Source organism: Scomber japonicus, chromosome 13, assembly GCF_027409825.1.
Source record: "Scomber japonicus isolate fScoJap1 chromosome 13, fScoJap1.pri, whole genome shotgun sequence".
Lineage (NCBI taxonomy): Eukaryota > Metazoa > Chordata > Actinopteri > Scombriformes > Scombridae > Scomber > Scomber japonicus.
Genome location: NC_070590.1, coordinates 26,936,299 through 26,951,296, shown reverse-complemented (window position 1 = coordinate 26,951,296; position 14,998 = coordinate 26,936,299). Strand labels below are relative to the sequence as shown.

General features: G+C 38.5%; 1 protein-coding gene across 2 annotated transcripts; it reads left to right on the top strand.

Annotated features, from left to right (window-relative positions):
* Positions 1-352: 352 nt before the first annotated feature.
* nccrp1 (P1, F-box associated domain containing) lies at positions 353-14,722 on the top strand. 2 transcript variants are annotated; one of them, XM_053331846.1, is made up of 7 exons: positions 353-404; positions 10,411-10,539; positions 12,295-12,375; positions 12,483-12,579; positions 12,722-12,817; positions 14,127-14,265; positions 14,352-14,722. In XM_053331846.1, exons 2-7 carry the CDS (start codon positions 10,458-10,460, stop codon positions 14,496-14,498), a joined length of 642 nt encoding a protein of 213 aa, XP_053187821.1. In that variant the 5' UTR covers positions 353-404; positions 10,411-10,457; the 3' UTR covers positions 14,499-14,722. The 2 variants fall into 2 exon arrangements, with proteins under 2 accessions (XP_053187821.1, XP_053187820.1); XM_053331845.1 differs by lacking the exon at positions 353-404 and having other exon boundaries at positions 10,326-10,539.
* The last annotated feature ends 276 nt before the right edge of the window (positions 14,723-14,998 follow it).

The window sequence follows — 14,998 nt, the reverse complement described above, 5'->3', positions numbered from 1 at the left end:
GGGAGGGGGTGGAGAGTGACAAGGGTGGAGGTGAGATGGTGTTGGGGGGGGGGGGGGGGGGGGGGCGGGGGGTTGAAGCAACTGAAAAAAGCTGAGGCTCGCTGTGGGCAACATGCCTTGGAGATCAGGGGTCCTTCCTTGTGTCAGGTATGAAGGTTGTAAAGGGTTAGTATTCTTTCAAAGAGCTCCCATGTATAAATGCTGCCCAAAGAATCATTTTATCCATCAGATCAGAGTCTTTTCTGACTGCTGTCTGGATGGAGGGAGTCCCGAGTGTGCTAATCTCAACTGGTTTCACATTTGATGGATACACCCTTGATGATGTGTAATGGCCCCCCTGAAGCAAGATTGATCAGTTTTGCACTATGGGAGAAAAGGATATTCAACAGCAGCAGCTTATAAGGGTAAATTGTCAATTGCTTTCAGGAGCTCACTCTGATTCATTTTTTCGGTTTTTATAAAAACTAATCAAAATGTTTATTTTGAAACATAACATTTGGTACTGTAGATCTAGAACAAATACAGCCTGGCTCTAAACATACATCATTCCCATTTTTAGGTTGTGATAAAACAAAATGTAATGAGAAATATGAGTTGTATAACATATATAATATACTGTGTATTTGTAATTTGTAATTCAACACGACAACCAAAAGTAGATTTGTTTTGGTGCTTGTGTTGTGGTGGGAGAGGTTGCTCTGCATTACTGGGGAATGCTGGCACATGCTGGCTAACGCTCCTCAATTAACTGGGAACTTCACTGCTAGTGTGATTAATGTGGTCTTCCTTTTTTTAGCTTGAGCTATACTTATCATTCCATTTTCTTTCTTCATGTTTTGATTGCTCCTTGAGTTGGAATATACTCTATCGAACTGTTGGACTTTGAATTAATTAGCAAAGTACTGAAGTAAAGTACTGCCTATCTTCTCTGCTGGGATTCATGGATTTTTGGATTATTCAACATAAAAAGTTTCCTCCCTGCTCTACTGGAATTTGTAGATTTTTGGATGATTTAACATAAAGTGCTTCCTACTGGATCTCCCTTTCCTTCTCAGTCACTATTCAGGGAGTTACTGTAGGTTTGACCCTCAGCTGACTTTTGATGACCATATAAGACGTCTATGCAAGACTGCTTTCGACCATCTTTGAACTGGACCCATCTCTAACTCTGTCAGATGCAGAGAAACTTGTCCACGCGTGGAATAGTGCAGTTTACTTGTTACAGGGATCCCATCCCAGGGTACATTCAGAACAGCACTGCCAGAATCCTGATGAGAGTGCAAAAACACAAACATATAACTATTCTGTTTTCATTGCACTGGCTCCTGGATTGACTACAAAGTCATTCCACACCATGGGGCCCCGAGTACTAAGCTCCAACCCATGGGGCCCCCAGAACTAAGTTGTGCACCATGGGAGATCAAGGGCAGCACAGACCCCAGACTCTTTTAATAAAGGCCTAAAAACCTTTATATTCAAAAAGGCCTTTTAATCTGAACTCTTATTACTATTTTCTTTATATTGTGTGTTCTATGTTATTGATACTATAGCACTTTGAATTTCATTATGAATGAAAAGCACGGTACAAACAAACAGCACAGAGATGATTCCACACCTTTTTGATAGGGTCTCATAAATGAGGGCTTTTAGGGCTATATTAATGGAAATGCTGTTGCTGTGTTCACCTATACTAGCTACTTTAAAGCAACCATCACTCAGTCTGACTCTAATTGATGTGCTAATTATCCGACATTGAATCTTCGATGGGAATACTGATTGGTGCGTGGAATGTTGAGAATGAAAGATGATGCCTTCTCTGACATCAGCTTCATGAGCTGTTTTGATCCTGTATTCTCTCAGATGTCTTGCATCATTTAATCCATGCTTATATTCCACAGCCACAGTACAGTTTTTAAAATAATTGAAAAATTACAGATTGACCCTTTAATAGCCTTATCAGAATTGCTTCGTTTGCTCTGTCAGAGAATGTAATATGCCTTTTCTTTGACTCAGATTTGATCCACAGTGAGGCCATACCAGCTGAATTTTCTAGAACCCCACCTGCCAGGACACACACTATTTGTCTTACATCCAAACTAAAGCTTAGATATAATTTACCCATGAAAATGCAATGTATTCACACTGATAGAGAGATAGTAAAGAAAACAGTTTTGAGCTGAAATACTAAAGGCTGCTTCAACAGCTCAAGTGTGAAGCCATAGGAAAGTTACCCCAGGCACCCAAGATGGGGGGGGCATCCCAACCAGCTGCCCTGTCTGTGGGATGCCCCAACCGACTCTGACTGGCAGCTGACTGGCTCACACCTGCTCCTTCCAGTCCCTCATATCACCTCACTACCATCCCCCCACCCCAAACTCTGAACAACCAGCACGTATAACACAGTCAGGAGAAGTAGGCGCGTAGGGTGTCAGCTGGTCACAGTGCCCTTGCATTGAATTGAAACCCCGTCTCCTGTTACACAGCTGTCTGTTGCACCCCCCCCCCCCCCCCCCCCCCCCCCCCCCAAGTAGGAGTAATACCAAATTAGTCTCTGTGCAGGTTTCTACTATCACTGTGTGCACCAGTCTTTCTCTTCTCCTCATGCAGCATACAACACTTGGCTTGTCTTAATGTGTATATTACTGAAGCATAATGTAGATGTCTGGTGTTTGCATGGGAAGAGACTCAACACATTTTAGTTCTCACTGCACATGAAGAGTCACAATAGGTTTGGCTAACTTTTCATCATTGGCTGAGGCTGAGCGAGAAGGAAGCCAAATCATCTGAAAATGAGACACCAGATACAGTGTCTTGCTGCTAACATTTAACCCACAGCAACAGAATAATACCAGTCTAGAACAGTTATGCAACAGAGGGGGGTGATGTGATGCATGAGCCTTCTGCTAATGTCGGCCACAGAGTTCCACCAGCTTCACAAGATGCTGAAACTCCCACAGGGCCTCAGAAATATTCACCCATCACAGCTTGGACACGTGTCAACAGAGAGCAGGTATATTGAATTCTTATGAAAGAAACTGAAAGTGTAAGAGGTTTGGGTGTACAGATGTTGTTGGAATAGTGGAATGATTTGATTGCAGTGTGCACAGTGTCAATACACAGATGGGATTTTTTCCAAAACCTTAGAGTGTTGAACTTGAGCAATTTCTGTCCTCTTATCCCATCGAGTGTGTTAGAGGAAGTGAGAATTAGTTCATAGCCTTGCAGGACACCTCCTTGAAACATATACTGCTTGAACTCTGGAAAAAGAATCCATGGCAACAGTGCTGACCTGTGTCAGAATAGCACGGTGTCAAGCTGCAGCTGTGTCTAACGGTGCAATCTCATTATTAGGTTAGAGGAAAGTTATTTTGCATCAGTCTTCACTGAAATGGGCAGTTTTAATATGTCTGCCAAGAGCTGCAGTACTTGTAAGCGCTTTCTTCATTATGCAACCATTTCAATGAAACATGATTGCAAATGTAACTTGATGTGCCTGGCAACCAAATACATTAACGTAGCAAAGCCGCTATAAATAACACCTTTATGGGAGACTATATTTAAGCAACTTACACCTGTCTGTAGAGAACTAGCTCAAGGATGCTGATCATACACACAACATATGGTTTAAGGAAATGTATTTGTTTTTAAAAGTCTGTTTTTAAGGTGTTTGTGTGCTCGAGTACAAATGAAAGAATATCTCTTAGCTCCAGCGACCATTTGGGCTTCAAAAAGAACAATTTAGAGTTCTGAATGATGATCATGCAGATGGTTAACGAGGGTCTACAAACTATCTTCTGCAGGCGTGGGGTGGCATACTTGTCCCAGAGCTTGTTGCAGTGTTGATGGTTGGTCTTACTCCATTGAAACTGAAGCCACCAGGGTCCCGTGTCCATAGTGTGGTCAGGGGGAAGGCTATAATTATACCAAGCTTGCTGTTCCATCTGCACCCTGTCAAATAGGACCCCCCCCCCCTCCCCCCCTCAATACAACCAGTTCCCTGATTCAATTTCATCGAGTCAGTCAGCTAACCGTCTCTACCTTATCGGACTTGAGCAAACATGCAAACATGTCTTAGCCTGGGCTAAGTCCTCAAAAAAACAAGGGATCCAATTCATTAGACCTTGAAAAATAGATTGCAACACTCAGCTGCACATGTAATTAATGAGGTCATGTGCAGAGATGTGCTACAAGGTAAGGAGTACAAGGCAACTATACTACTATTTACTGATAAAAAGCTGAAAAAAATGACATTATTTTCTCACGATTTTATCATGACGTGGAATATAAATATATATTGTCAAGCTTTGCATCAAACTGACAACAGTAGTAAACTTAATCTGTGGGTAAAGTGATATCTGCTGTTTTTGTTTGTGTTTCCTTATCCCTTTATCACAGTATTAACAAATGAGTTAAGCAGGTGCTGTTGCCAAGCAAATAGGTACAGACCTCTCAACAGAATTTACTGGACCAAAACACATGAACACAGTGTGCTCCAGTTGGAAACGGTGTATTTAAGCGTATCAAATATGTATCAGTGCAACTGAATGAATAAAGGGGCGGCATTCCAGAGGCTTTGAGTACAGTATGTGACCGTGGATCATTACACATGTGACGTGACCGCAAATGGCACACTGTGGAAAAAATGTATATAAATATATACGTTCTCACCTTTGCATCTTTGACCCTAGTTTGAGTTACACAAGGTTGTTTTGTACACTCATTCATTAATTGTCTACTTCAGTGATTTTGCAGTGAATGGATGGTTTGGTTGAAGGGATAATCAAGGTTTATATTCGTGCCTTAAACATTAAAATGGTATTCCAGCTATTTAGTATTGTAGTACGATACATTTGGGGGATTTGTGAGACAGATTACCCCTAATGCAAACTCAAAAGCATCTTTCAGTAGACCTTCCCTGTCCTTATCTTTCATAATACCCACTGTGTTAGCTCCATATATCAAGCTCAAAAAACATTATACAACTGTTTTCCCAGGTTGATGTTGTGGTCTCCATGACGAGTAAACTGATCTCTATGTGTAAAATCAGGTTTGTGCCCCTGTTAACTGGGGTTAAAGAAGTTATATTATTAGTGGGGGATTCCTCTTCATCCAACAATCCACCAAGAGTAAAGCTAATGTATCATCCTTCCTGTGAGGGCAGAACTGTTTGTTCATCTGTTTCACCACTTAAGAGGATTAACTCATGAATTATCAGGCAGCTATGGATTCACCTCTAACACACAGTGGCCACTAAGAAAAAGCCACAATACACAGGAGCTGAAGGGTGGATGACAGCTGTCAACTTTCCTTTATGGACATGACCAGGTGGGGGAGTTAGCACAACCAGTATGTCTCCCGTCTCTGCACTGAAGACCTCTGTGTGTCTCCCTGTCCATTCCAACTGTCCTTTTTCCCCTTATGCAATACTTTGTGAATAGGTATGTCACAGAATTGAAAACTCCTGTTTTCACATGCACAAAAACTAATGATGATGCTTTCTGTGTGGCCCTTCTTAACTGTACTGTACAATAAAAACCTGATCCTCCACCACTGCTGAGCCCAAGTCCAACTGTAGAGAGTTTAAGATGTCAGCATATGATAAAAAAAGAAAAAAGAACACCTGTCCATGCAGCAGCGCATGTCTAACAATTGGCAGTTGAGCTCATATGACTGTATGTGTGTTACATAATCTTATCTGCTCTAATAAACTATCACAGTCCATGGCCTCAGTCAAGAACTAACACTCAGAGTTTTACTTACTACATTACAATTCACCCTTCATACATAGAGTCTGCTGCCCTCTGTTGATTGTCTGGCTCACCACCATCCGTAAACCTTCCTGGCTCAGGGTCTTTCTTATGTCATCTGCAGCTGAGCTATAAATTAGCCTCCATGACATAGGAAAACATAAGTTCAAGCTATATTTGCTGCTTTGAACTGGTGTCCAACATCCATAAGCCTTCTTAGTGTTCAGAGTATTCCTTCTAATAGACTTTCAATAGCTGGCTGATCAGACTATCTGATCCACAATAGGGCATCCCAGAAAAATGGATTCAGGTTTATATTAATTATGAGCCTTCAAAAAAATCTCTGAAAATATTGTGTCACAGTACACAGAGTATTGTATTCTTGTAAAATGCTTGTAAGCTACAGTAAATAAGGTACACGTGTAGACTTTTTCTTTTCAGTCTTTTTTCTGGTGCTTCTGCCTTTATTTAACAGCAGACTAACTAGCAGAGATCTGACTGGGAATAAAGCTGCAACAAATGTCCCAGAATTAGGAACGCTGTGAGTACATGATCAATGTCAAGCTCCATGACTAATAGATATCAGAGAACATTTAACATCTTCTCTGCAGCCTGCAGCCCTCTTTACTGGTTAACTGGTAAAAACATTCCATGTTTTGCTTACAGTGAGAACGAGCCCAATGTAATATGACACACACACACACACACACACACACACACACACACACACACACACACACACACACACACACACACACACACAGCCATAAATATATACAGTAATATAAATATAACACATTAATAGGACATGTCATCGCAATCTACATTAAGTAAACTGCTTTGGCAATTATCCTTCTGAACGTTCATGCCAATAACACTTACTGAATTGAAAATAAAACAAAACTGTCAGCTTATTTTATAATAAAGGAATGCTGTGGATGTTTATTTGTCAATGTCTACTACAGATACATTTTAATAGCTACAGAAAAATATCCTTTCCAGTACTTTTGTGTTGCAAGGTATCATATTTATTTAGTTTAGCAGTGATCCCAAGGTAGAATGAATTTACCAGCATTTCTTTGATTAGGCCGCTGTTGAAATGTTGCAGTAACATTGAATTATAATTTCTAATGCATGTAGTCCTATAGGATTATTTATATCCAAAAGATTAATTAGCTAAATTCTTGCATTTGTTTCTACATAACTGCTGCAACAACAACTCTGAAAATGCAGCAGGTATTTATTGTACTTCTGGAAAATGCACTGAATCTATTCTGTCCTTCAAACCAATGTATACCTGGCACTGTGAATGCCACATTAAACTGAGTTGACTGGTGAACATCAATAAGGAATCCACAAGGTGGAGACATTTGTAAAGTATTCACTGTTTGTGGTGACTCTGCCATTTACTGCCATTTGTACTGCACTGGAAGTCATACAGTATATCCCATTTCCAACACACATGAAGGTGGATCAAAGGCATATTTTACTCACTAACAACATATTGTTTCATTTAACTCATTTAAGACCTTGGGAAACACATTGACACATACTTATTTACGATGGGTACAGACAAACAATAAATGCAGACACAACTAAATTCAAATAGCAATAAAAGAAAAATGCATGGCTTTATCAATCAATTAAAAACAAGGTCAAATTAACCAAGCTAAACAGTAAAAGTGTTGAAATTGACAATGAGACAAATAAATAAATAAAATGATAATAATAACACCAATTTAACAAATTGAAAGCAATGACAGTCAGTTACTTTATAATCTTGTACCATAGTGTTTGTCAGATGAATATCCAGTTTGTCTCCTTTTGTGATTTCTATTCTTGTGTTGTATAGAATAACTCATTTTTATTTTATATATAACTTTACAGGCTGACTGCTTGTTATTTGAAGTAGGCCAACTGTTAAGTGATCTTATCACAAGGTTACACTACAGTTAACAGAAAGAGAGAAATGAAGAAAAAACAGAATCATCATTGCTCAAATTTGGTAAATGTATTTTTATTATTAATAGTTTTTTTTTAAATTACACAGTATATAACTTTTTGAATAATACTCAGCATGTATCAGTATCAATATCACTTTAAGTTTATGAGGTTGTATTATTATTATTTTATAATTTCCTATGAAAAATTGTAAGATTGATAGCCATATTGAAACATTGTTTCTTTTAATTTCTCCCATGATGCACTGAGCTCCTCTCTCCTCCTCCCTCTCTCTCTCTCTATCCATCTATATCCATTAACATTCATGTTCTATTAATGCATTCAATAACCTAAACTTCTTCCCCGGAGTTGTCTGTGCTTTCTGGTCTCACAGGTAATCTGGGCCTGTAGCTGTCCGGATGACAGATTCCAGTCCTGGACCTTCTAGCTTCATTGATGATTTTCATTGTGCTTCTCTCCTCTATCCTTCCTTTCTCTCCTCTCTACCCCAACGAGGCAGATGGCCGCCCACTCTGAGTCTGGTTCTGCCTGAGGTTTTTTCTTGCCACTGTTGCTCATGTGGGAATGTTGGGTCTCTTTAAAGTTAAAACCTGAAGAGTTCGGGTTAGAACCTGCTCTATGTATAAAGTGCCTTGAGATAACTTTGTTGTGATTTGGCGCTATACAAATAAAGATTGATTGATTGATTGATTGATTGATTGATTGATTGATTGATTAATTAATTTTCAATAAAAAGAGGAAATATATCCTATGGAATATATTATACAATGATATGACAAGTAGCTTATCTTTTTTCAAAATACTGAATCTCAGCTCTATCACTTGTGTTCAGTAGCTGGCTTCTAGAGGAGAAGAGAAGAGTATAAAGGGTCTTCCCTAGCAGGAATAGTGATGAGCAGAATAATATCACATGAATCATGTGATTCAACAGCTGCAGCCAGAGATACTGCCGAAGTCATTTCATTAATAGTGCTCTACTGCATGGAGGGGGCCAGATCTTCTCAAGGCCCGTGCACTGTTCACAGGTTGCCTGTTTATGTTCTAAATATACATATACAATATACATAATGCTTTACTATACATATAGTAAAGCATTTGGGTTTGTAAGTGGCAAATGATTCATCTGGAAGAAGTTACATTTATATTTAAAACATAATAATTTCCATATCAGTGCACTGTAGGCTTAAATTCTACTCTGCCTAGTAAATGTACAGGTGTGTAAAGAGTGCAAAGGCCAGCGCTGTAGTGTCTCCACAATAGTCCTGTAACCATGGAGTGATTATATAGGGGCACACTGCTGACAAAACAAACTACGAGCTGCCACTGATAAAAACATGGAACACAAGTCAGAACGGTGAAGAAAGGTGTGCGGAGGTGACATTTTTAATGGTTGATAATTTAAATTAGTTGATTCAGTTGAAAACAATGTTTAAAGTGATTAATTAGATTGATATGTAAATTATTATAAATCATGCTATTAAAAGAGTAATATTATGTCTTAAAATGACATATTATTTGAATTGATTTTAAAAAGTTGATTTCAAGTTGGACATTTTTGTTATTTCATTCACCATTTTGTCCTGCTATCATTATCCTTCTCACAGATCATTTGTCTGCTGCAGTGCAGTTTTTGTTTGATCATCTCTATCATTTCAGCTATGGAGACGCAGAAGCCAAAGATATTTTGGCTCAAATATCATGTAACCATTAGTTGGCTACATGAAAGTCAGTTGGTTTGATTTTTTTAAAATGAAAAAATAAATTGAATATAATTTTTAAATTTTTTTATTTTATTTTGAAATTTCTTTGATGCTTGCAGCTCTTGAAGAAGGTGGAAACCTTGAAAAACCTATGGATCTATGGCATACAGCAAGCATACTTTCAAATATGAAATAAAAATCAAAGTTGTTTTTCTATGAACGTTCTATGAATTTAAAATGACTACAATATACTGCAACAATTTAAATCTCTACTGTAAATATTGTCATTTATTAAATTATGATCAATGTTAATTGTTATTATGTTGTATGACTGGGTGACACACCTGATCACATTACTTATGATGACACAATTTTTTTGTCATCACTATGTAGCCTATATTACATGCCCAAGATGCATACAATTAAATTATATCAATAAATATACAATAAGTATTAAATTAATACATGCATAAATTGACCAAGCAAAAAAGATAAATAAAAGAATCAAGAATCTTTTTTTTTGTATAAATTTTCATTTATTTATTTTAAACCCCATTTTGTTTACTTATCATTTTTTACTAACTTTTGTCTTCAATTACATCCCTCTTAAATTTATAGACAAGAAATAATACATTCTATTTAAACAATGACATAAATTGAAAAAATGAAAAAGAATATTTTGAATGGGTACATTAATGGCTGATGTCATTTAGTCAACCTCAGGCTCCCATACAGTGGCGTAAACCCTGAAAACTAAACATGTATTAGAAACTCTTTTATTAACACTACAGCCGCAGATACTACTGTGTCTTTAAGAAGCCAGGGAGCAGCACACAGTCATCATTACATTACAACACATGGGGTGTGGCGTAGATTGCATACTGTCATAAAAGTGCTTTGAAACTTCCTGGTTGGATCGGTTAATAACACACACACACACACACATACACACACACACACACAGACACAGACACACACACACAGCAACATGTCTGCCGCAGAATGGAAGAAGAAGTGTGAGGCTGAATGGAGTCTGCAGGGAGCACCGATGCCTGACAGCGTAGACTGGAAGTCCGTGTATGAAGCCAAGCCTCTGGGGAGAAACCTCCTGAAGAACCCTTCTCCTCACGGTACTATAACAACCAGCTGTTCTCACTGACAGGACACTACTGGCTGTAGTAGATTTAGAGATGGGGGATGATGTTTAAGTATTTCAGCCTACTTGTTACAGTGAAGTAACTATTTTAAATATCTTTCTGGATTTGGTTAATAGCAATCACAAAGCAAACTGATCCTGTGGGGTTTCAATGACTCATCATCGGGGTTGTACTGTACCACTGTTAATCTTAAGGAGTATTTATTTAGACAAAGTCAATCTCCTTCATAACACCAGTGAGCACCAATAACAATATTTGACTTATAGTTGGGAGAGATGAACAGACCTGTCCTGTGAGTTTCACACAGTTCCTCAAAGATTCTGTGGAACTGTGTGATTCATCGCTGTTAGTTTGGCTTGGCTCGGTTTGGATGTTTCTTACTCATCTGCTTAAGTAAATCATAGTGCTCAGACACCCACTCTGAAGGGGATTTTTTTCCCAAAACTTTATTGAAGTTTTCAATGTACAAAAAAAGATAAGTCATTCCAGTTCACAGTTTGTGCAATAGCAACAGCATTGTTTACAAGGCATGTGTGAAGGCATAATAAGGGCCATTAAAAATAATAATAAATGAGAGCTTATTGGTTGAAAACCTCTGAATGGATATCCATCATTGATATCCATTTCTTATTTGTAATTAACTTAAGAGACTTAACATACCCACTAAAGGGGAACATCAGTAAACTGTTTATTTGTGACTCAGTATAATCAGAGTACACCACACCCACTGATAAAAGGACAGGCTAAGTGAAAACCATAGAATGTACAGTTTCACCATTCTGTCTTAAACAGCAGTCAGGTGTGAAACAGTGAAAGATATTTTCCTCTCTGTTTTAGAGCTCCTTCAAATGTGTTTTCAATGGAAATGATGGAGGACAAAGCTTCATCAGTGTGAGTTAGTCATATCAAGTGATATCTGACACATTTACAGTCTTTTTAGCATCAAGTTCCCTCTTAGTGTTTCTCTGTTGAGCTGTGGTGGAAGTATAGTAACAAAAACTTTGGCACTAAAAACACTGTAACGTAAAAGACTTGATTTGACTCATTTGGACACAGAAGGAGAATTGTGGATTATGTTCTCCATTACTTACATTGTAAGTGCATTGTCAAGGGAACTTCTGATGGTCAGTATGAACAAGAGGAACTACTACAGCATGAAAAACCTGTTTCAGGTTTATTTGGGAATGTGACTGTTGTTTTAAGACATACTTGAAATGTCATGAACCCATCCTTTGAGATGTGTGAGAACCAATTGTGATAATATTTGTAAAATCTATAAGCCTAGATCTATCTATAGATGTATAGAAAATACTGGTCCAATCCAATTTATTTGTTGGAGAAATATTTACTGTAACGGAAAATTATGTAAGTATTAATAAACAAGTGTTAATAGTTAATGCAAATGAATGAGCATCATATTTATGAACTTAAAGGACCCTTGACCCCTGTTCACCTTTATGAAGAAACTCCCTTAAAGAAGAGGAATGTTGAAATGTTGGCTTTTTTGATTAAATGAAGCAATGAGTGCATCGGGGGTTGATTTATTGCAACAAGCAGGTGGGAGGTGCTGCTGAGTAACGTTTAAAGCTTGTGTTTTTTACACACACACCCAGTGACTCTGTCAAAAAGACAGAATCTTGGCTATTCTTGGCTTGGTGATATTGACAGTGGGATTACAGCAGGTGTGGTGCATTTTACAGTTGTCCATTTGTCTTCTGTCCAACGCAGGGTTGAGTAAAGACACCCCTCCACCCGAACCTGACCGGCCCGATGTGCCCACACGTGGGCCTCCACGTTTCCAGCCTGATGGTGAGCGACAGGAGTGCATCAGCATGTTTGGCAGCAAAGGAAGACAAAGAAAAAGAATGACGCTATGTTAAGTGTTTGATCAGCTAAATCATTCTCTTGACTCATAGGTGACTTTACCGGCTGGACCACCAACACCGAGGTCCTCCCCTATGACACCAGTGGCATCCCAGAAGGTGTTGTGATCTGTCATTTGCCTCAGTACAGGTGGGTTGTTATTGGGGGTCAGATGTTAACCGCACAGCTGGTATAATAGATAGTCACTAAACATCTACTTCTACATATCTTCAGTAATGTAAAGTAAAGTACATGTGGTAAATTTGATTTGTACCCTCTCTCTTGTCCTCAGCTGGTTTACTATGGAGCAGGTGGTGGACCTAAAGCAAGAGGGACTGTGGGATGAGCTGATGGATCAGTTTCAGCCTGAAATACTGATCCAAGACTGGTGAGTTAATGAGCACCCGCACCCACCTCCAACCCTTATAGCAGACTGTTTTATTACTCACTTACAACTATGGCCTTATCAGTTTTGTTAATAGAGAGGTAGATGACACCATGTACAGTACATGTTTCCCAGGCGGTGCATTTGTACAAGTGTTGGGTGTGTGTCTGACTTTCACCTTATTATACTCAGAAAATAATGTTGCTTGTGAAAAATGAACTCCCATGACATTGACGAATCATCCCTCCGTCAGTACATTAAAGGGATTGATCAAATGTTCATCATCAGTGAAGTTGTATATAATCTAATAGAACTAGAAACATTAAGTTTGCAGGTGTAAGGCAAACCCAACGAGCTAAAGAAACAGATAGAATTACAACTTTAACGTTGGCCTTGTTGCTGTGCTTTACTCTGCCATTGTTTGGGGTAATCAAAAGGAGGAGAATTTAAGCTTGTCCTCATTTTGGGAATGATCTGCATCCATCAACTGTTTTGGTAAGGCTTCAATTTACAAGCTGAAAGAAATCCTACTAATTTCCTAAGTAGTTACCAGGAAGGACCTCTGTTATTTGGTACCATTGTAATTAAATTTCACTTAAAGAAAGGTTCCATTTAAATCCTCCCATATATTCAGTTATTGAATATTATAATATAGTATGAGAATATTACTGGAAATTGAAATTATAGGCTTGTCTGTAGACAAAATTCTACTTGTTCAGCTACCTGCTAAACTCAGACTAAAAGATTCACTTTTACAATTGTGGCAGTGGTCTAAAGGTTAGAGAAGTGAGCTTGTGACTAGAGGGTCACTGGTTCAATCAACTGGACCAGTAGGATGAATCTGGGTGGGGGCCCTCCCTCATTATCACCACTGAGGTGCACTTGAGTAAGGCCCTTAATCCCATCTGCTCTATTGTAGCTGTGCAGTGGTCAGCAGGTCAGGCTGTGTTTGTACTGGGCAGCTTCCAGGTGTGAATGTTTGTAACTGTGTGCTCTCAGTGAAATTCCCCTGAATAAATAAAGGTTAAAAATAGAACTTAATCAATTGGAAGTCTATCAGTTAAACACTGTCTGTAAATTTAAATGACATATTCCTTTCCAGAAAACTTCTTAGAATCTACAAATTAAAGTGTTACCCACTTTTTTCTAGTTCTACTTTTATTCGAGGTTACAACAGCATTCAGTGTGATGCCATCATTCTGTCAACTCATCGTTTGATAGAATCACAAAGCTATATTTAATTATGATTTCTTAATAATTATCTCTCTATGTCTCTTATATCAACTTTTATGTTGTTGTTTTTTTAATGTAGGTATGAGGAGACTCAGCTGCATGCATCCATCTACCATCTGCATGTAAAGTTACTGGGTGCAGACAAAACCACTGTGATTTCGGAACACACAGTCAACCCCACTGAGCAGCTCAGTGATTACTCACACACATGGAAGGAAGTGAGTTACTAAATTCTCTGAAAAGTAATCTGCCTGTGAAGCGTTCATCTCTAAATGTCATTGTATGTCTCTCCTTTGGCCTGCAGGTGTCACATGTGTTCTCTGGCTATGGACCGGGGGTTAGATACGTTCATTTCCTGCACAGACTGAAGAACCAGTTCATGATAGAGTTCTTCCCCACGCTGTTCACTGGCAGCTCAGTCACTGTCAAACCAACCAAAACCAGTTCCTAGGCTGGAACGTAGAATGCTGCGAGTTGCAATGCAGACATAGTTGCTAACACGCTTACTAACCAACCTGATCAACACATAGCTGCTTTTTGACTGGTTGTTGGACTGGTTACCATGTGTGCAATAATTATTTTTGTATCTAATTTTGAATGCTGATTGTTGGGGTTGATTGCTCTTGGGGAGTTCTGCATTAGTCTGGTGAAATAATAAAATACATTTTCTTATTTCACAGTTTATTATTTATTTAAAGCAGTGAAACCTCAGCTTGAAAATCTCACCAAGAACACTAACATGCATGAAATGAGACTACAGTATGCAAACACCATCTATGCACTCACTGGGTATTTTTCAGTATATATTATATAATATAAATGTTGGGTCCTGGGCTGTGTGGATAGTACATGATGCTGTGTTGATGATCCTGTCCTAAATAACTCAAAAGCCATGAATCATCACAAAGAAGGACAGCTCATTGAAAAGGAATCTCCTGTGCTCTCATTTTT

Coding starts and splice junctions, on each gene's coding strand:
- nccrp1 (XM_053331845.1), top strand. CDS start 10,398: ATGTCTGCCGCAGAATGGAAGAAGAAGTGTGAGGCTGAATGGAGTCTG. Junction 12,376..12,482: donor TCCACGTTTCCAGCCTGATG/GTGAGCGACAGG, acceptor CTTGACTCATAG/GTGACTTTACCGGCTGGACC. Junction 12,818..14,126: donor GAAATACTGATCCAAGACTG/GTGAGTTAATGA, acceptor TTTTTAATGTAG/GTATGAGGAGACTCAGCTGC.